The sequence below is a fragment of the Aythya ferina genome (assembly GCF_964211825.1).
Source record: "Aythya ferina genome assembly, chromosome: 1".
Classification (NCBI taxonomy): domain Eukaryota; kingdom Metazoa; phylum Chordata; class Aves; order Anseriformes; family Anatidae; genus Aythya; species Aythya ferina.
The window spans coordinates 192,466,843-192,488,021 of record NC_140296.1 but is presented as its reverse complement, the minus strand read 5'-3'; the positions used below and the strand labels follow the sequence as shown (position 1 = coordinate 192,488,021).

Sequence of the window (21,179 nt, the reverse complement as noted above, 5' to 3'; positions counted from 1 at the left end):
CCATTAGTGGGCTGTGACAGCCCCTTCCACGATATCATGTTGTAGGTCTAACACATCAGACAGACATTTCATCTTCTTATTTTCAGTGTTAGTAATTATGTACAGCATCAAATATTCATAACAGCTGAAATCTCTTAACAGATAAAGCAGGAGAGATTTCTTTGCCTCTCGCTCAAGGTTTGTGTTATGACAGGCTAAATAAGTAGCCAGCTCGTGGTGTAGCAAATGGCTGTATGTACGTGTCAAAACGTGGCCATGAGAGTGAGCTGATCAGTAGTAGCGTTTAAAAAAAATATATATTTAAAATCATCACTAACTATGACCTGGGAATAATGGAAAAAATACTATAACAATATATTACAGTCTCTGTTTATTAAATGTGTTCAGGGACCATTCAAAATGTTGCTGTGTTACTGATACCACAGAGATCCATTTAAATAGAAATACAGAATGAGTTTTCATGCTCAGCAATGCAAAAACTTTTTATCTACACATTTTTTATCTACACATGTTTTTATCTACACATTCAATTCTTGTTCTTGTGTGGTGACATCTCAATAATCCATTAGATCAGCCTTCAAAAATTGTATTGAGCTTTTCTTGACATGAATCCTCAAGTCAGGCTTGAGGGTTGTGAAGACGTAATTTGTGGGTTGATACTATGTAGTGAGTAGGGAGAGGTGAGTTAGGAGAGTTTGGTGTTTGGTTTTGATTTGAAGGAGCAACTCGTGTATTGCTTGGGAGACGTGTATGTGGACTGAAGCATGGAAAGAAGAGCTTCCCATTCCCGTTCCCTTTCCTGTTCCCTTTCCCTTTCCCTCCCCTTATTTTGACTATAAATTTTTCCCCAATTTCTTGAGAAGCTATTCTGCAATGAAATAGAATTCATTTTTCAGACTGAAAAATGGCAAGAGCTTAAGTCATCTGTAGAGCTAATAAAAATTTCAAAATTCAGTTTTGGGTAACTACATTTTAGGACTACAACCTATTGTAAGGTTCTCTCATATTACAAAAATGGGCATAACATGATATTCAGGTTTTGTGTGTATATGTATATTTTTGCAGTATTCTGTTGCGGTGTAGATGATTTTCAAATATGTAGATGTCATTAAAAAAAATAAAAAGGCAAGTAATTATCTTGGGGTATCCCCTCTGGTGTAGCTATTTTCCACTATCAACATCTCTTTCTCTTGCAACAGCAAAAATATTCATTCTCTCAGTTTTTCTCCAAGTAGCACATAAATCCTAGTACCATGGCATCATTTCAGCCTTGTCTTGGCTTCTTGGTCTCTGTCTACAGGACTCCCTGAAAGCAGGCACTTAATACTTCGTGTCTTACAGCTTGCCTTCTGCCTGTGTACATGAATGCCTGTATATGCCTGCACTCTGCCTCCTTTGGTACACAGCAGCCCTGGCTCTGTAGGGAGCACACCCTCCTGAAGAGCACATACTGGTGTTGCCTTCCAGCAGAGCACCCTTCTTTGCGTGGAGCCAGACCCCTCTGTGTGCACATCTTACTCTTTAAGGAGCCGTGGATTTTCCTCCCAAGGTGAAATCAATGTCTTGGAGTGGACTTACAATTCTCCTTAGCTGCTGAGGTTTGGTTATTAGGTAGTTCAGTGGCAGTGCTATCACCCCTTCTGTGGCAGAAGGCTGCTTAGGCTGTGCACCCGTGTGGCTGGGGTTTCACTTTGTGTAAAGGCACAGATAATTAATTTTGTTTCTAGTTAAAAAAGTAATCTTTTCAGATTGACTTACTTGGTGAGGGAAATAATAAAATATATCTTAACACATTACCATTGCTGTCAAGTTACTCTTACTTAGAAAGCTGTGCTGTATCCAACTACCCTACTGCAAAGGCTGTTTGTCTTCTGAATAAAACTTGCGTGTTCCCTGGACGCATCCCCTCTCCTCATTCCTGTCACAGACATCATGGCCTTTCACAGAGAAAAGATGAGAACCCCTCTCTGAAGACCTAACAACTCCTTCCTTTGTCACAGTCACTTCTTCAAACTGTCACTGAATGTACCAGCCGCAGTCTGAAGCAAGAAGGAAGAAGGAAGAATAGCTCTTCAGAGTAAAGCAGACCATTTCTAAAGTTATTCCAACTCTAACCAATTTCTTAGTGAATATAGAGTTCTGTGTTATACAGTTTTATTGCCTATTGGCTGTAATTTAATTTAACATTTACAGCTTGATTTTTATCATCGTCCTAAAACCATATTCTGGTAAAAAAATGTATGAGTTTTTGGATATTCTAAGCAAGAAACGTCTGTGTACCGTGACCTCTGATACAATCAGCTCTTACTTATCCACTGGTAAATGGTCTGTTGTGGATTGTCCATGCCCTTGTGGTTGTGGATGATCTGTGCCCTTGCTATTCATGCTGGTGGTGCTGCTCAAGCACAGCTTTCACAGCCAGCTCCATGCTGAGCTGGAGAAAAAAAGAGCTGTGTTGCCTCGTAGCTGCACAGGGACAATGCAGGTGCCATGATGTGCTTGCAGTACTCAACATACTCCACCAGCACCTCATCAGAGCTCGTTTTGGGAGGCCTGCTGAATTACCTAGGGCTCAGCACCAGCTGTGTTGAACCTACAGCAGTGCTGGAAGAGGAAGACTTGGCCATGCTGAGCCTGGCTGCAGGGACAAAGCGGGCGAGAGCACCCAAGGTGGTAGGGTGGCAGCATACGTCCCGCCTGCCTTGAGATTTCATGAGGTCTTATTAATGTACATGTGCGTTAGCATCACTGTGTAATCTTATGGACATCTCAAGCTGGAAGTGCTCTGAAATAATTTGACTGGAATATCTAGAAATTAAGTGATGGAGAGAAATAGGAGTGGCTCCAAATTATTTCCATTATTGTTATCCATGGTGTCCCAGTCTGTCATTGTTCTGCGTGATAGAGAGTTACTGTATTTCATTCATTTGGGCTGTAAAAACCAAAGTCTCACTAAAGCACATATATTAGAAAGGCATGCAGTCTACACATACTTGATTTTTTTTCTTGCTCTAATTAGTTCATTCTAATTAATAAAATGTTTATGGAAGAAGACCAGCTAATCTTTACTTGCATAATTAGGAATGTGATTACAACAGGCATAATTCAAAGTATTTGTGAAAGTTGCTGGGCATCTGAGAAATGGTTGAGCTTGGAACTGAAAAGGTAGAGCCTGAAGTGTGTGTAAGGCTTATTAGTTGAAATTTGGCCTGGGATTTTGGGAAATGTAGCAAAACGTAAGTAAAACAGGAATAACTCATTGAAATTGGGTTGCCCAGGGAGGTGGTGGAGTCACCGTCCCTGGGGGTGTTCAAGGAAAGGTTGGACGTGGTGCTTAGGGGCATGGGTTAGTGGGTGACGTTGGCGGTAGGGTGATGGTTGGACCAGATGATCTTGGAGGGCTTTCTAACCTTAATGATTCTATGAAATCACTGTAGTTGGACTGTACAAAACAATGTGATGTGTTGAGAGCAGGTTCTCAAACTCTTGAAGTCTGGGCTATGTTTGACCCACTGACCTCAGTGACATCTCTGAGTTTTAAGTGTTTTACCTTCAAGAGGATAGAAAAAATGTATGATTTGGTTATGACTTTTGTTTCATCACCTCACCCAGGTCACATCTGTGCCTCTCACACAGGGATGACAAGTTATGGTGCAGATACTTCTGTTTCTAACTACCTTTTAATATATATTAGCAATACTCATGTTTTGTAAATATAGCTGGCTTTTGGGGCTATGGCCTGCCAAATTTGAGGGCTTTAGAAATGTAATGGCTGAATTTATTTATTTATTTTTTCCCTATGAAGATATTACAGGAGCTAATTGAAAGCGAGGCTGGTGGAAAGTGTTCTAATTTTCACTAACACCAAAGGTTAGCCGCTAATCTCCTGTCAGCCCTCATCACTCAGAGCAGTCGTTTTTGCTTTGTTTTGCTGGAAAAGAGCACAGCCGGGCACTGCACAGACATGGCCTGGGGAGGCTCCCGTGGCCTCCACCGCCAGAGCAGTCTGCAGGGAGCCAGGCGGGCTGGGGTTCTGTGGCACAACCCACGTTGGGTGTTTGTCCTTGTTGGCAGAAGGCATGGCCTGCAGGGCACATTGGCAGGCTGCTCGAGCACGTCCCTAGCAGGCACTGCATAGCCTCTTGTTAAATCCCCAGCTGATAGTCCAGACCCTGGCTTCTAAGGAAGGCCGCATGTCTGGTGGCCGCGATGTGTTCAGCTTCTTATTCCAGGTGACACTCGTGGCACATCCACGACAGCTTCTGAAGCGAATTTGACTTTGAAGGCTTAAATTGTGAGCCTGGAAAAAGGGACAGCTCAGTGCTATCAGAACGAGTTAACTGCAGGACGGACACCCAGCTAGGGGCACCAAGCTTCGTCCTGGTGCTCTGCGAACAGCCCCATCGAGCCCCGGCTCTGTCTCCTCTGCCTGCAGAATTAAGCTGCTTCTATTGTCTATCTCACCGGGCTGCTGTGATGAATGCTTAACGCTCTTAAAGAATAATATGAATAGTAAAACACACAATGGGGAAAAGAGCGATGGTTAGACAGGTTTTGAGTGATGGAAATATTTTTAGTGCACGCTTCGTGTGAGATGAAGTTTTCATGGTGTAGATTCAAAGTAAATATATTAAAGCGCCTTAGCTTCTTTTGATCATTTATCAATTATTTCTGTTTATGTAGTTGATTTTGTATTGCCAAAAACTGTAATTTTTGTACAGCAATCCAAACCAGGATTGGCAAACGTGAATTTCAGTTACCAGCAGGTAACATCTTGGATGATGTTACACTCTCATTGTGTGGCACTAACAGCAAAACTGCTGTAGTATGTCACCTAAGAACTGATAACTGAGACAATTTAGTCAAAGCTCTGTCAGGAAAAAGATCTCTGACACTTTTTTTTTTTTTTTCTTTTTTTTTTTTTCATTTTCCTCTATGAAAGTTTGTAAAGGATTGCAGTTGAGACAAAGTAGAATATGAAGAGTCACATCCAATATTGGAGGGACATTATGTATGTAAATAAGTTCATCCATGCACAGAAATGCACTCCTCAGTCATGGTGCAGCACTCTCTCTTAGTCAAGTAAAAGATCAAATGTCTCTGGACATGTTCTGAATTTATTTGCATGCCAGTTTACCCTTTATTGAGAAAAACTCCTAGATTTTGCAACTGTGAGGTTTTGCAGTCCATGTTTTTTTGTTCATTTTACATTTTGTACAAGGCAGTGGCAGGGGCGTGCAACCGTAAGTTACTGTAAGCAGGGTTTTTCCTTCCAGTCAGTTGTTTATTGAGTCATTCTGAGCAACCAACTCCCAGAACAAGGTCACTGTAACCTTTAAGGTAAAGTATATTTTCACTATAGCATTAATTTCAATGGCTTTGTAGGTATTGCCTCCAGTCTGTTCCTTTCCCGAGTTTAGCTTCGCTGGAATATTTTGCTGCTGTGCACCAGCTATGTTGCAAGCAGGGTACTGCCAGGGATGGGGTAGCCACTGACAGTTTTTCCTGCTATTCTCATGGGACAGCTAGCAGTCCTGAGGGTATCCTGCAAAGCCCAATAGTCAGGTTGCTGAAGTCCTAAGAAGCCACCCACGGATGGGTTGTGGAATATTTCTGCTATTGATTTGTCAGTTGGCTTTCTGAGCCAAGGCTTCCAGCTCCTGACACATCAGAAAGATAATTCAAGACTGTTTTTTTTATGTCTGCAGCAAAATGCTTGTTAATCTATCTTTTGCCCACCTTGTTCTGTTTATCCTGCCAGCCATTGTACCATCTGGTTGCTCACGCATCTACTTTGTAGTGAAAATATCAGCTAAATTTCTTCAGACTGATGATTTTCTGAGACCTCCTGGAAAGCTTATGTCTCCATCTTTCTGGGCAGCAAAAGTACATGTATATTGCAATTTGCTGTGCAAGAAACAGAGAGGAGTTCAATGGGGTAAACAGCAAAGAGCTGTGGGCACTGCTTCTGATGCTCCCAGTAACATATTTGGATGACCCTCATGAAATCCCAGTCTGGGGAGAAAGGCTTTGTCTGCTTGCTGTTCAGACATTGAATATTCAAAAATAGTTGCTTAGCAGGATCCTGAGATTCTGGTTAATAAAAATAAATAAATAAATAAATAATCTTGCTCTTCTTTTTCCCCCCTCCTAACTGAACAAATTCTAAAATTTATTGTAAAAGAAATTGTAAAGCTCCTTGCAGCCAAAGAAAAGAGTGATTTTAAATGTTTATGTGGCTGGAAGTAGCTGAAATAGGAATTGTTCCTTTGACAGTCCCAGTAGCTTGTTTCAAACAGGAGTAATCTCCAAAGTGTGTGAGTTTTGTGTTAGGTGTTATTTTTTTTTAAGTTGAATTATTTGATGTGTTGGTAAAATGTGCTGAGGTGGCTGTCGGGAGGAGTTAAAGCTTTATATCCACAGATGATGTGTGGAACTGACAGCCAAACCAAAATACCCTCCCTGAGTTTGGGGAAAGCTTTTTAATGGGAGCAGCGCACAATTTTACATTTTTTTTGGTGGGAATATGTCGGATTCCAACTGTGTTCTTTTATATAAGCACATCTGCTGAGAACTGCTGCTCATGTACCAGTGTCCTGAAATGAATTTGGCCTGTAACCCTAGAGACAAAATGAACCGTATTCTTTTTGCAGATTGAGGAATTAAATGGCTCCCTCTGTTGCAAAACAGTAGTTGCATAAAATCTGATGTTTTCTCCAGTAGAAGATGTCTAAATACCTTTTTTTTTTTTTATTTATTTTAAAAAAGAAAAAAAAAATTGGGGGAAGTTGGAAATTGAGGTTAAAAATAACCTTGCTGGTTACGTTAATCCCTTGTTTACTTATATATGTGTTAGGGGTTTGTGATAGCTTCTTCACAGGAGGTTTCCTTGCTCCTGAATAGCACTTCGAACCATTGCAGTTAGGTTTCCCAGTGTATTTCTTGCCACTTGGACCTGTCACTGCAGTATGTGCTTGCACAAACCATTTGCGGCTGTGGCTCAGAATTTGTATCTTTGCTCTGGTTTCTCCTGCCCAAAGGAATAAAAAGACACTTTGCATCTCAGGCTGTTGCTCTCTCCTGTTTTCTCAGCATTTTTCTTCCTTTATTTTAGCTTAGACATTTGGGAAAGGCTGTATAACTCCCATGTAAAATTAATAGAGATGAAATAAAGAAGTTCAATATTTTTCATTTTTCAGTTCCACGTAAGCATTCAGAACAATTTTTTAAAGTTGAATATTAATAAGCACTGTAAGGGCATACATTTTTAATGTAGCTGTTGCCCATGTTCGAAATTAGGTCATTCAGATCTTTTTTTACTCTTTATTGCAGCTCTCTTTATCACATGCAAGTAGAGTTCAAGACCAGTGTTTTATACTAATTATAAGCAGACCGAGGGTTGTATTTGGAAGGCAAAACATACGAAGCTTCATCGTTTTCTCTCTGGTAGCCCTTGAAGAAAGGCAAAACTCAGAGCTGTGTGCTCTAAGATGTATTTTGTGATCTCTCCCAGTTGGAAACAAGATAGGAATCTGATTCCAAATGTTTGCAGCAAGTATTTGGAGATGTTCCAAGATGGTGCTATAAAACAATAATTTTCATTGTAAAACAGATTTTTTTTTTTTTTTCTGAGGGGTTGGGGGAGGAGGTGGCTGGTGGGGGTGGTTAGGGCTGGCATCGTTGATTTACCCAAAGAGTTTTAAAGTTTACTCAGTGCAGAAGTTCGTCTTTCACATAGCAGTGTAAATTAGTTTTTCTTAATGTGTAGGAGTATCTTTGTTGCCAGATTTCCTATAGGTATATTTGTAGAAATAAAATTGGCTTTTATGTCTTTTTAGTCCATGTCTGCATCATTGTTTGCAAGATGCCAATTTCTGTGCTCTCAATAAATAATGGAAATGCAGAACTAAATATTTCACAGCCAGTCATGAACAACAATAAGTGCTTGCATACGGTATCTTATAAGAAGATGAAAATGGTCTTGAAGGCTTGCTGGTTACTTGCTACCATATCGCTTGAAAACCTGCTTAAAGGTTTAAGTGTGTATGAAGTTAATGTGGATTTCTATAAATTCAAAAAATTGTTTAACAGTTATTTGTTAATCACAAATAACAAAGTTGTCGCACTTTGAATAAAGTCTAACATTGTTATGTGTGAATTCCATTAGATTACTACAAAAAAAAGTCTAATTGAAATCTCTTGTTTTCTTTCAGCTCCAGTGATAAATCGATTCACAAGACGGGCATCAGGTAAGTTGGAAAAATTGCATGTTTCATTGGTCTACATAATAAGTGAAACAAAATGCCGATTGTAATTGTCATGTAAAATATAATGACATTAATCAGGTTTCTTCAAAAATTTTGATTTGCCTCAAATTCACTTTCTGGTTTACTGAAAAATGTAGCCAATCCAATCATAGAGCTTGCTTGAAGCCGCCTTCTTGGTGTGAAATTTATGAAAATTGTATGCTTTTCCTTTTTCCTTCAATATAATTTCCTTCAAAATAATTTTATGGCTAACAAGACTGAACTTTGAAAGCATGAACTGATTGTAATCTGGTAGTGTTGTCTTGCTTACTTAGACAATCTGAAACAGCAATTTGGTGGTCATCTGTGCATGAGAAAATGTACAGCCAAATCTGTATTTTTTATTTATTTATTTTTTTCCAAAGCTGAGCAGGTTGGTGTACATGGTGCATTGTTCTTTTATGGAGAGCTGTCAGACTAGGTCCTAAAAGCAGTACTGCCACAGTGGTGCTGTGCTGTAAGGGTATGCCTGCCTAGCTTGGCGTTTTGTCTGTTCTGCAAATTAATTTGGCTAGTGCCAGCTCAGAGGACCATTTACTTTCACCTAGTGGATGCTACGACATGTAACAAGCCCTTCCAAATTATATATCATTAAAAATTAATGTTCTTGGCTTTGTTGTCTCCCTACAATATAGCCGTGAGGTCTCATATTTTTGAGCTCGCTCTACTGAAGCGTGATGCCTGGACCTTAATTCTTATTTGCTTGTGAAGTCCTGTGAATGTGAAAGTGGGGCGTAGAAGCCACCACTCAATGTCATGAGACTCGTGACAGACTTGTAAGAGTCAGCAGACCAGGAGATGTGATCTGTTCCTGTTCAACTCGGTATGTTAAGCGTACAATCTAACTGTAAAGCCCTTTCTGTTTTCAGCTGCAGGTCACTGTGAGTAAATGTAATCAACTTTGTGTTTCACAATCCAGAAAGTCGAGCCAGACTTCTAACATTTCTTCTTGCAGTGTCAGTCAGACAGTTCCTTCTTTGTCAATATAAAAATACCGAGTTGCTAAGGATAACTATGGAACTGTATAGAAAAATGGAGGCTTACATTTGCAGGATTGGTGCATAGTGTATGGAGCACACAGTAAGAGAGAGTAATTCATTCCAAATGTACTCATGCTAACAGTTTTAAGGATTGATAATACTTCATAAGGTACTGCGGCATGAAACAAAAGGAATGATTGGTAAATAGCACTCAGTAACAATGAGCAGGGCTTTATGCAAATTGCACGTTTTAAGCATGGTCTTGCTGTGAGTGATTGATAGCTGACTTTAATGAATTCAGTCTTTGTAACAGATGTGTGATAAGCTTTTGCATTTCAGTAGGAGACTTGGTTTGAAAAGCTAATATGTGCTTGCAAAAAATTGTTATTCTAAATGTATTTTAAAACTAAAAATGTGTGAGAATTCTGATTTTTTTTGCACACTTACTCAGAAAACATATAAGTAACTTCTTTTGGCAATTAGTATTTAATGTGTATTGATCTTTTTGTGGAGAGATAAAGGAGAGTTATCTTATTCAGAATAATAGGTCAAACTGTATTAGATGGTCCAGATGTAAATCATGTGAGTCAGCTTCAAGTTGCATCAAGGTAATACTGCAGTCTATTATATGTACTGTTTTATTAAGTCTCTGGCAGCTTTAATTGTCAAAATAATTATTTTTCAAAGAGGAAAGCCCATGGGAAGTGATAGCTCTTACTTTTTTTTTTTTTTTAAATACTAAACGACTACCAGAGAGATATGGTATATTTAAGATAAAATAGAAAATGTGAAACAAACTATGCTGATAACACACATATTTTACACAAATTTTGCCACAATCATAGTCACAATCGTATTTTTATATAGTTACCTTTTTTAGTTGGATGACTGTTGGGATACATTAAAATAGTCAAGATTACTTTGCAAATAGAAAACCCAGATAGTATTTATGTTTTGATGCTTTGTAGCTCAATAGCATTCTATAATCTAAGTTGATTCTCATACTTAGGAAATCAGAGGCTGACCCAATGAAAAATAGAGTTTTTCCTCAAATATGCATGTCTCTTAATTTTAGGCTTTTTGGCTAGGAGCTATTTGGAAATTTGAAATGTGCAAGCTTGTTGATTCTGGAGTGTCTTTGAAGACTTGCTTCTGATGAACATTTCTCCAAATTAATTACAAGTAGTTGGAGAGCTAGCTGTAGCATGTGGTGTTGTTTTGTCTGATCTAGTGGTATCATAGACTGATTCTGAGAGTGACTTTTAGGGTCCCTGCCTTTGTAATACCTCTGTCCATAGGCTGTCTCTCCTTCCTCTGCACAGATCTAGGAGTTGTGCTGCCTGAGGGTGCATTGATTAAATGAAAGTAGAAACACGGCTGTTCTTGGTGTGTTGATATTCATTCGACCTCCAGCTGACCAACACTGTGGGTCCCAAATAACCATATCCACAACAGTGGCAGCGGTGGCTGCATTTAAACAGGGATGGAGAAAGAGTTGAGCTGCCACTACTGGCAGCAGCCACACTGACACCAGGTGAGGATAAACACCCAGAGATACCTGCAGCAAAGACTCCTAGACTGCTCTGCTAAAAGCTGCTTTTCAAGCTCTTGCAATGATAAGCAAGGAGAAAAGCCAGATGACACAGATTTCTTCACCAAGAACAGTACAGTATTCTGTACAGTGGGTGTCTTAATTTTGATGTTTCTGCTATTCCTTGGATAATCCCTACTATTGGACTTGGTAGCATAAGATATGGTTATTTTTCCGAACAGCCAGAAATTAAGCAGCCGGAGATTAATTGCTGAAGCACCTGCTGAAAACAGTATAGTAAAGCATTCATTATTTAACAGCTGTTCCTGTTAACATGCTGTGAGTGTACTGATGTACTGTCATTGGTATATGGAAGATAAAGGAATAAGTAAGCTAGGATCAATTAATTGTTCTTGAATTTAATTTCTCCAAAATTGAGCTCCATAATTTAGCATGCCTCTTCAGTGTGTTTTGCATATGTGTTTGCATATATACAATGTGTCTCCTATACATAAAATACTCATGTATGTGTACCATAGTGCTGATGACATAGCTACTTACAGGCTGGTTAATAATGCACCCCATTGTTTTAGATTATGCACAAAGAATAATAGCATGGTCTTAAGTAGGTAAGTTTAGCAAGGAGAGGAGATTAATGATACATTCTGTAGCTAGAATGAACAATGAGACAGACACATTAGTTAATTTTTCTTTTAAAATCTGGTGGGACTGAGTTGAAGAGACGGGAGGAAAAAATGTTGAGGTGATCGGTGGGCTTGGAATGAGAAGAAAGGAACATGGAGTTAGTAGAGGCAGCATGAAGTGGAAGAAAAAGCTGAATGTTCATGAGGTGAAAAACAATGTGGAAATTTCTGAACAAGCAGAGGTAGCCAAGAGGTGCAATTTCTGAATACAGACACTTTCCATCTGTGGATTAGATTAGTTTTCATCCACCCATCGGAGTATAAGATACTTAGGGTTGGAAAGCTAATGAGGTTCTTTATGCTAGCAGAGGCACTGGGTTTGTGCTTGTCAGCATCTTGACAGACAGATAAATTCATTCATTAAATATTGGCAGGAGTTGAGAATAATGCAGCAAAACCAGTATGGATTTGCTGTAGGCTGAGCTTAAATTTATAGATAGCAATACCATTTACTAAGGCTGTTTATTCCCATTTACTAATATTATTATACAAATGCATAGTATCATTTTAATTAAGAAATAGGTAAGTCTACAAATATATTAACTTCAGTTTTGTGTCTGCTTTAGCTTCTGAAAAACTGAAGAGAACCTAAACAAAGCTGCCATGAGTTAGCCTGCTTAAACTAAGAAGAACTGGAAGGTAGGCTCCAGGGCATCCGTGGAGCATCAACAACAGAGGAAACCTCCCCATCGCTCTCCCCTGAACAATGGCTAACTTCAAAATGCCATTTTAGCCCTGTGGAATGGAAATAAACGATGTTTTAAGTATTGTTCTCTCAACCAAGCTGGAAGGAGAAGTAGTTTATTGATTTATTTATACCAGCTTCTCCACAAAGCTCTAAACCAAAATTACTTAAATATAGTCATCAATGCAGAACCTGTCTGGAGAAACTGCCCTAGGTATAGCTGGAGTAAATTTGTTATCAAGCAAATAACACTGTCATGGAGGAGGAGAAGAAGAAGACAAACAAAAAACAAAAGAGAAGGGAGCAGAGAAGGTAAAAACTTTCAGGCGCATTCCCCATAGATGTCAGCAAAGACCTCTCCAAAGAAAAGACAGAAGCAGCTAAATAAATTGAGGCTGATGTCCTATACTTCCTGGGTCAGTCATCAGCCTGGGAGGCAGGAAGGAGAGAAAGAGAGAATAAAATCACAGAACTGTAGGGGTTGGAAGGGACCTCCAAAGATCATCGGGTCCAACCCCCTGCCAAAGCAGGTTCCTCAGAGCAGGCTGCCCAGGTAGGCGTCCAGACGGGCCTTGAATATCTCCAGAGAAGGAGACTCCACAACCTCCTTAGGCAGCCTGTTCCAATGCTCTGTCACTCTCACATGTGAAGAAGTTCTTTCGCATGTCAGTGAGGAACTTCCTGGGCTCCATTTTGTGGCCATTGCCCCTTGTCCTGTCCCCACAAAACACTGATAAGAGGTTGGCTACATCCTTCTGTCCCCCACCCCTAAGATATTTATATACACTGAGGAGATCTCCTCTCAGTCTTCTCTTCTCCAGGCTGAACAGACCCAGGTCTCTCAGCCTTTCCTCATAGGGGAGATGCTCCAGACCCCGTATCATCTTTGTGGCCCTCTGCTGGCCTCTTTCCAGGAGATCCCTGACTTTCTTGTACCGGGGAGCCCAGAACTGGACACAGTACTCCAGGTGAGGCCTGACCAGGGCAGAGTAGAGGGGGAGGATCACCTCCCTTGACCTGCTGGCCACGCTCCTTTTAATACACGCCAGGATCCCATTAGCCCTCTTGGCCACCAGGGCACAGTGCTGGCTCATGGTCAACCTGTCGTCCACCAGGACCCCCAGGTCCTTCTCAGAGCTCCTCTCCAGCAGGTCATCCCCCAGCCTGTAAAATCTCACATGGCACTAGAGATCTCTGTGCAACAAATAACATTTTAGTTTTGACTTTCGGAAACTTTCATGTATTTATTTTTACTTCATGGTAGTTGAAACTGGGAAGCATTTTTTGCCTTTCCATGCACTCCTAGGAACTGCCACTTGTAAGCACACGGCTGACTAACCGAAGATGAAAGGCTGAGAAAGAAGGAAGCATTTTTTTACGCCTTTTTAAAAGGGTGTGTTTAATTCATTTAGCAAGCACTCTAATTCTAGATATTTTGGTATGGAAGGCAAATTGCTTTTGTACCATGGTGATTTCTAACAAAGTCTGTGCTGTGTTTAGTGGCCTTTTTATTTATTTATTTATTTGTTCGGATACTCCTACAGCACACAACTTTCTCTGAGATTCAAAACTCATTTTATTTGACTTTACAAACATTAACCTTACAAAACCTTACAATGGTTTGAAAAGAAAGGAGCAGATGCAACGTTCTCGTAGTTCTTAGTTCTCTGATATGTCCCAAAGCTGTGGTAATGGAACTGTAAGTGTGTACCAGTAATTTACTTGAATTTGTGTGGCAAGTTATTTTAGTTGATTTCTGCTCAGGCCTGGCAATTATTTAAACGCTTTCCAGAAAAAGTTTCTGCAGATCAGAAATATTTTCTAGCAACCTCAGTAGGTAGAAAATGCTCAAAAGGAAGCCGATGAAACTGCTTCAGTTCTTTTAGAGTTTTTCAGAAATAAGAAAAAATTTTAATGAGAACATACTGATTAATTACTGAGCCCCTCAAGCTAGCTCTTTCCACTGCACTGCTGCATACGCACGCCCACACACAGACATGGTGAAATGCTTCACAAACCAGCTAGTTGCAGTGAGTACTTCATAGCACCACCATTTATAATCATGATGTGGCGGTGTGTGCGGTGCCAGGTCACCTGTCAGATCTCCTAGCCAGTAGCTGCCAGCGATGAGCAGGACGGTGTCACCAGATCACAGAGCAGATGCATGCATACCATGTCACGCATGGGTCACGTTACATGATTTCTCCCTGTCGTATGACCAAAATGCAGCCCTTCCTGTCCATCGTTCATGGGTTGCCCGCATCCTCATCACGCGCCTGCAGAGAGGGGTGTTCTCAGCTGCTACGGGCTGACGCACAGGACTCACGCCTCTGCGTGTCATATGATAGAAGCCTGCATTTCAGCACACATTCAGATAGGAGGAGGAAGGTTTTGCACAGCCCTCATAAAAGATAAAATCCGGGAGCAGGTTTGCCAGAACAATTTAATTTCTCCTTTATCTCATTTTACATCTTTGCATAAGGTGCTATTGGGAAGAAAGTGACAAGATAAGTTTGGGGCCTCGTTATTCTGAGCAGATCTGCGGACTCTGGATTAGTCATGCCCACAGCAGCATTTACATAGATTGCTGCTAGTTTTCAGCTGAATGATTTCTACGGAGAATGTGACAACCTACTTAGGGAACACAGAGGAATTTTACTGAATTTAGACCATGTGAGGCTTATTAGTGAAGGAATGGTTAATTGCTTTCTGCAATTATAATCTTGAGAGAACATAGGTGATACTAAATTCAATCGTTAAATATAAACTAGCATTTAGGAAGAGCAAATTGATACTGTTAGCCAAGAATAGAATATGCCTCTAGGAAAGAATCTAAAGTTCTGAACTTAAAAACCAGATTTTCCATTTGTAATCTCAATCTTCTTGAATCATATTGAGGTTGTGTTAAGGAGATCATCACCCACTGTCCTGTGGCATGTTAGAAATGTCAGAGAAAGAATGCTAACTGGAGTGAAATGATATTCCCTTTTATAAGATAAGGCAGAGGTTGGAGTTGTACCAAAAATGGTGGTTAGGAATGCAGTAATTGTAACCCACCTTTAAATGCTCAGGTAAGAGAAAGGGCTGTTGTGGAAGCACGTCAAGTCATAGCAATGGAAGAAGAATTAAGAACTTTATCGATGGACTTCTTCGAGCCTGGTGCAGGTGCCTGCTGAAAGCACAGGTGTTACCCTCAAGAGCGAAGAGCTGATTTGGGTGGCCTGTCTCACACACTGTGTTCTGTGAAATGTTAAGATAGCTGTCTCCCACTCAGTCCATAAAGAAGATCCAACTCCCTTGTTTAGTTTCTCTTATGTGCCTTGTTTGCTGGGCACTTCACAAGTTACTGCAGCAAATGAAACGCTTGCAGCAGCAAGAGTTCAATTTGCTCTGCTGTCTGGACTCTTCTAATAAATTCTAGGAATTTGAGAAAAGTTCCTGTAGAAACACAGTGTATTAACACAGGCGTGGAGAGCATCCACATTTAGTCCCAAATGCTGCCTGTTGTTTTCATTCAGAAAATCTAATGAATTAAGATAATGAAGTTAAACTTAGAACACTTGTTCCTGACCTGTTGTTACCTTGAGATTTGTTCCTTTTGGTTCTGATTTTAGGAAGAGCTTGAGTGCTCGGAAGGTTGTCTGTCTTCTTCATGCAGTTATTTTAGCTGCTCTAATGAAAGATCCTCCCTGCAAAACCTTATCCTCTCTAGATCATTGCATCAGTGCTTTTACTCTTCCATACTACAGCATATAGTTGGACGGTGATGTTCTTTCTCAGAAGAAAAACAACTTGATGTAGTGGGTGGCATCCATGCCCTTGGCAGGGGGGTTGGAACCAGGTGATCTCCAAGGTCCGTTCCAACCCAACCCATTCTATGAAAACAAAACTTAGGTTATCTGTGGAATTCTGGAACTTTTTTAACTTCTAAGTGGTTCACATTCAACAGTCATTAAGTTGTAGGTTTGTTTGTTTGTTCAAGATTCCTTTTATAAACCAGCGAAGTCTGGAACAGATCTGAGCAGGTTGTATCAGTGTTTCCTTGTATAGATCCTCAGCAGAAACTGAATACAAAATTTTCAGGGCCTATTGTAGCAGAGTTATGGGAATAGGCCAACAGTTGCAAATGAATGTAATGCTAGATTTTATGTGTGGTTATGCTTAGACTGGCTTGTCATAACACTTCAGGACTAAATAAAACCTGAAGAGATTTATTAGGTGCATGCTATAAGGCAGAGCTTGAATGGGGTGAAGGAAGGGTGGAGAAAAGACAAGAAAAGACTTAGATGATTTCTTCAGGTTTCATCCATATTTCTGTGACTGTTTAAATATCTTTGAGAGCACATTCTAGATTTCACTTTCTGTACATTATAACCAGTCTATAGTAATTATTTTTAAATTGCGTGATTTGGTAAAGAAAGATAGTGACCTCTTTTGAATATTGGAGTGTTATAAATATGTTTTAATTTCAGGAATTACTGCATACACAAGCACAAAGTGGTCATTTTTCCTGCTGTTTTCCTATTGTCTTTGGAAGATATTCTACATATAGTTTTGTATCAGTAGCATGAAGAACCATATTTTTTTTCTGCTTTTTGGGCTGATCTCGTTTCAGTTATAGGGAACGTAAACCAGAGGTTGCAGTTGAAATATGAATCAAATTCACCTTAATGGGTTCCTGTCCAGGCCGTGTGATAAAGAGCTCAGATATTCCAGCCAGGTACGGAGCTGCTAGACCGACACACCTATTCCTTGAAACTAATCATATGTGTGTAACTAGTAAACAAGGTGGGGTAAGGCAAAGTGCCACAGCATAGCTTGTGTCTATATGCCGAAGCCTTGCCATGTGAGCCTGCACTCCCCCTGCTTTCTTGCGTGCAATGTCTCTGTTGTCTCGTGTTCCACTTGACATGTGAAGCCCAGACAGAGGACCATTGAAGGAGCTAAATTTTTTTCCTCTTATTTTAGGCAGAACAGTATTTGACACACTTGTCCTTGGAATTTGTTAATACAATATCTAATCTTTCTTTTGTGACAAAACAAATGCAATATGGACAAAGAGGATATCCCCTTGTTATGTAACCAAGTAGAAGTGAATAAATTCCAGAGAAAACAGGTTTTCCAGACAAAACAGACTTCCTATCAAAATAAATACAGAAATGATGCCAAATGTTCATATTATTATTAATAAATATGGCTGTTAATTATCTGCAAGCAGTAGTTAGCAAATGTTGATGATTATTGAATAAAAATGTACTAAGATTTCTTAATGGATGCTCTCAGACAGTGGTGAATGCTGTAAACTAGTTGATATAAAACACATATTTTTCTTTACCGTATTTTAAATTATCATTATAAGTAGTTTTTTCAGGTTAATCATTCTTCTCCTGCATCCAGTTATAATCTGACAGGCAGAAAATCCCTCCTGTGTCTGGCAGCCTGTAGGTCATACCATGTTTTCTGTTTTAACATGCTCCCAAGTTCACTTTCACCACTGATAATCTCAGCAATACCAATAACACACCAGAATCTAAACGTGAGCAGAAAAGCTAATAACCTTCTGGTGAATTTATCAGGTTGCTAATAACTCGTGATTTTTAAATAAACAATTGATATTTATTTGAATGAATGCACATCACTGAAATGAGTAGAAAGTATTTTTTTTTAATGATTTTTTTGGACCAGACCTTTATAGATAGTCATTATTTAATCATTCTGATTTTTAATTCTATAAAGTATTTCAGTATCTGTTTCTATGATAAACTCAGCTTTGCTTGCCTCACTATTTTGTTCTTTAACATTTCCATTTAGATTGGAGGGGTATGCCAACGCCACTAGAGGTAATAGAGTATGAATTATAATATTTGGCTGTAATATCTGCCTGCCATCTGCTAAAGCAAATCCATTCCATCTCTGATTTTTGTGTGGTATAGCATATATCTTCTGGAGGATGAGAGATGAATAGGGCAAGGTATGTTTTACATATTAAGTTGTTCAAAATGAAATAACAGTACTTGTGGAACATGTTGCTTAGCACGTTTTCTGGTAGAACACCATAACGCAAATGGCTTGGCCTTTAACCTTTAAGTTTGGATTAATATTTGGCAGACACTGCTTCTTTTAAATGCTGTGGAGTCAACGAAAGGGGAAAATTAAATATCTTTGTATATAATGTGCATAAACTGGCAACGTACAGCAGCCTGATGTCTTGCTTCCTAAATGTTCTGTGTCAGTTCCACGTGTTTCATAGGAAGCACGATGTCTTGAACAGCATGGTGTATTTTTCAGTTATTTAAACAAAATGTCTTTTGTCAAAGCATGAGTCCAAAGCTTTCTCACCATCAGACACTCCCTACCTCCAGCTCCCACTTCCCCCAGCCACGTAATCCTGTTCTGCAGCGTCTTTGCTTCATACATCTTTATTATATATCTCTCAGACCTACTTCTCCAACCTTTTGTTTGGAGGAGGATGCAGACAAGTTTAAAGCCTGGGAGAAAATAGAGTTTAATGGATAAAGATAGCATCTCATGGTCCCACAAATGCCCCCCAAAGTAATTCATATTTCCATGTAGAGCATCCATATAAATTTACCAGTCGAGCAGATTGGTAATGTCCCCGTAATGGTTTTGTTGTATCCACTTGATGCTTTGGCCTTATGAACGTTTTCTGACTTGGATGGAATTCCTGTAGGAGCTGGAGTCATTCACAAAAGAATTTAACCCAAATTTATTAGCTTGCAATCGTCCTTCTTTCCTTAGCCATAGGCAAGGACCCTTTTGTCATTTCACATCTTGCGTTCTCTTCTAGATAGAGTGTGAAAAGTCTTGTCTTAAAAGCTCATTGAAGATCTAGTTTTTAAGCCTATGATATATTCTTTCAAGCGGAGTCACTATTACTATCATATATACAGTCTGTTAACACTTGCAGGTCCTCGCTCATTGCTCTTTGTGCATAAGGATTTATTTTATTTTACTGTTGTATACAGAAAGTAATGGAAACTGTTTTGTGACCATTAGATACAAATAGCTGGGGCAGAGCAAAGCATGAATAACTAGATTTTGTGCTTATCACAGTTGTGTTTTAGCAGCATGAAACTACAATGGAGCATTCCAAGGCATATTCCAGCAAGGGATGAAAGCCATCCTCCTGCATGGACCTTTTCTACTCCCAGTTGTGCCATATGATTATTTGCTTACCTGTTAAGGGGTTGCCTTAATAAATTTTGAACTCAGGGTTTCTCACTCTGGTTCTGTGACTGTGTAAGGACAAGAAGAGTCCTGCTCCTTCCCCTGGGTGCTTGCTCACGTTGCAAATGGACAATAATCTGCAGTGGGGTGCGTGTGCATAAACAGCGTATACATAGCTTTTAGTATAAGAAACATATGGAAATTATACAGGAACTGAACATGAATTTGAACATCTCAGTTTGTTTCAGAAATTTCTCTGAAGATTACAAATATTTTTCTTCTTTATATATGTCTCACTCAGATTCCTTTTCTCCTTTAGAGGAAAATAAAAATAATAAAATTTTGCTGTATTAATGCAATGCACCTTAAGGTTTTGTTTTTGTTATGCTAATGATGTAGATCGATAACAAAAGAGTGAATAATTCCTATTCCTGTTCTGCTCACTGTTTTGAGCAAAAGTCAGCAAGGCCCTTTTCTGGTGCCTGACATCACTGTGAAGAATTATTAAGAGCATGCCAGAGTGAAATACCACCAGGTGCCACAATCCACTAGTGCAGAAAATTGTATGTATGTATTTGCTACGTTTAAAATAGGAAACAGAATTTGATTTGAGAATAAAGAAGAATGAACTAATCAGAAGAATACATTTTAAGTGCAAATGATAAAGCCTTTTTACTTTAACTATACTTTTCTTGTCACATGTCAGGGCATATAGAAGCACACCTCTCCATGCACAATGAAATGTTGAAAATGTAGAGATTGTTTCAAATAATCAGTTACACGAGAAGGACCCCATCAGTCTCATCTCAAAGCTTAACTCAGCCTCTGAAACAATCTTTTACACTCAGTGTCAGGTAAACGCTGCCACAAAACTGGTAGTTCATACTCTTTCCGTTTCTGTGCATGCATTAAATGGAGAGTGCATCTTCTAAGGCAGAAATTCAACGCTTACTTGCCTGCCTTCATTTTTCCTGCCATCTCAGACTGTAGTTTGGAAATATAGCTTTGGAGTGAGCCAATATTGTCGCAGAAGAGTTCTCTGAGAGCTGCAGAGTTAAAACACTGAAAGGGAAGAGTCCTGAATCAAGACTTACTTTCTGTTCCATAGTATTCTTGCCAGGGGCAACAGGGAAAGACATCTTTCCACCTTTTTCTCCTGCTAGCATTGATCTGGGAATGATTTTCACACCAATTTTGGGTGGGTCTAGGGCAGCATACGCTTACTCTTCTCTTTTTGTCTATCCCATCATAGGAATGTACTTCAGTATTATGCAAAGATATTCATCTGCTGTCCTGTAGGATTTTTAGGCACATCAAATAAAGTCAGTTCCATTTTCTCATGGTCATTATGGAGGAATGCTTCAGATGCAAAACAGATAAGAAAGGAGAGAAGAAATACTTTCACCTACTGCTCAGCATAATTACTTTGAAATAGGATCCTAATCTAAAAGATACTCATGTGCTCCCAATGTCAGTTTGTTGGTGAGTAGTTATAGGGTAAAATTTAGATTTGACATCAGAATTGAGCAGTGCTTAAACACCCTGATATATATAGTTGCATTTTGATGAAGACCATGTATTTTGCTAATTAAATTTTCTACTTAAACAAGTCAAACCACGTGAGAAGGACAAGTAAGGAGTGCCTTATTCTTATTAGCCTTATTATTCTCATCTTATTAAGCCCCACATGTATTAATCAGCCGGTTTCTTGCATATATCATCCAAGAAACTGGTCTGCTGGAAGAATGAGGAAGAGTTAGTGGTACTTTTCCTATGGATCAACTC

The 21,179-nt window shown here is 39.5% G+C and overlaps 1 protein-coding gene across 2 annotated transcripts in view; it reads left to right on the top strand.

The window, feature by feature from the left end:
• PRKAR2B (protein kinase cAMP-dependent type II regulatory subunit beta) overlaps positions 1–21,179 on the top strand; it is an 83,657-nt gene that overhangs the window by 20,188 nt on the left and 42,290 nt on the right. For both annotated transcript variants that reach the window (XM_084510004.1, XM_084510003.1), the window contains one exon: positions 8,214–8,249. In XM_084510004.1, the coding sequence (XP_084366130.1) occupies positions 8,214–8,249 (36 nt within the window). The remainder of the gene's footprint in view (positions 1–8,213; positions 8,250–21,179) is intronic.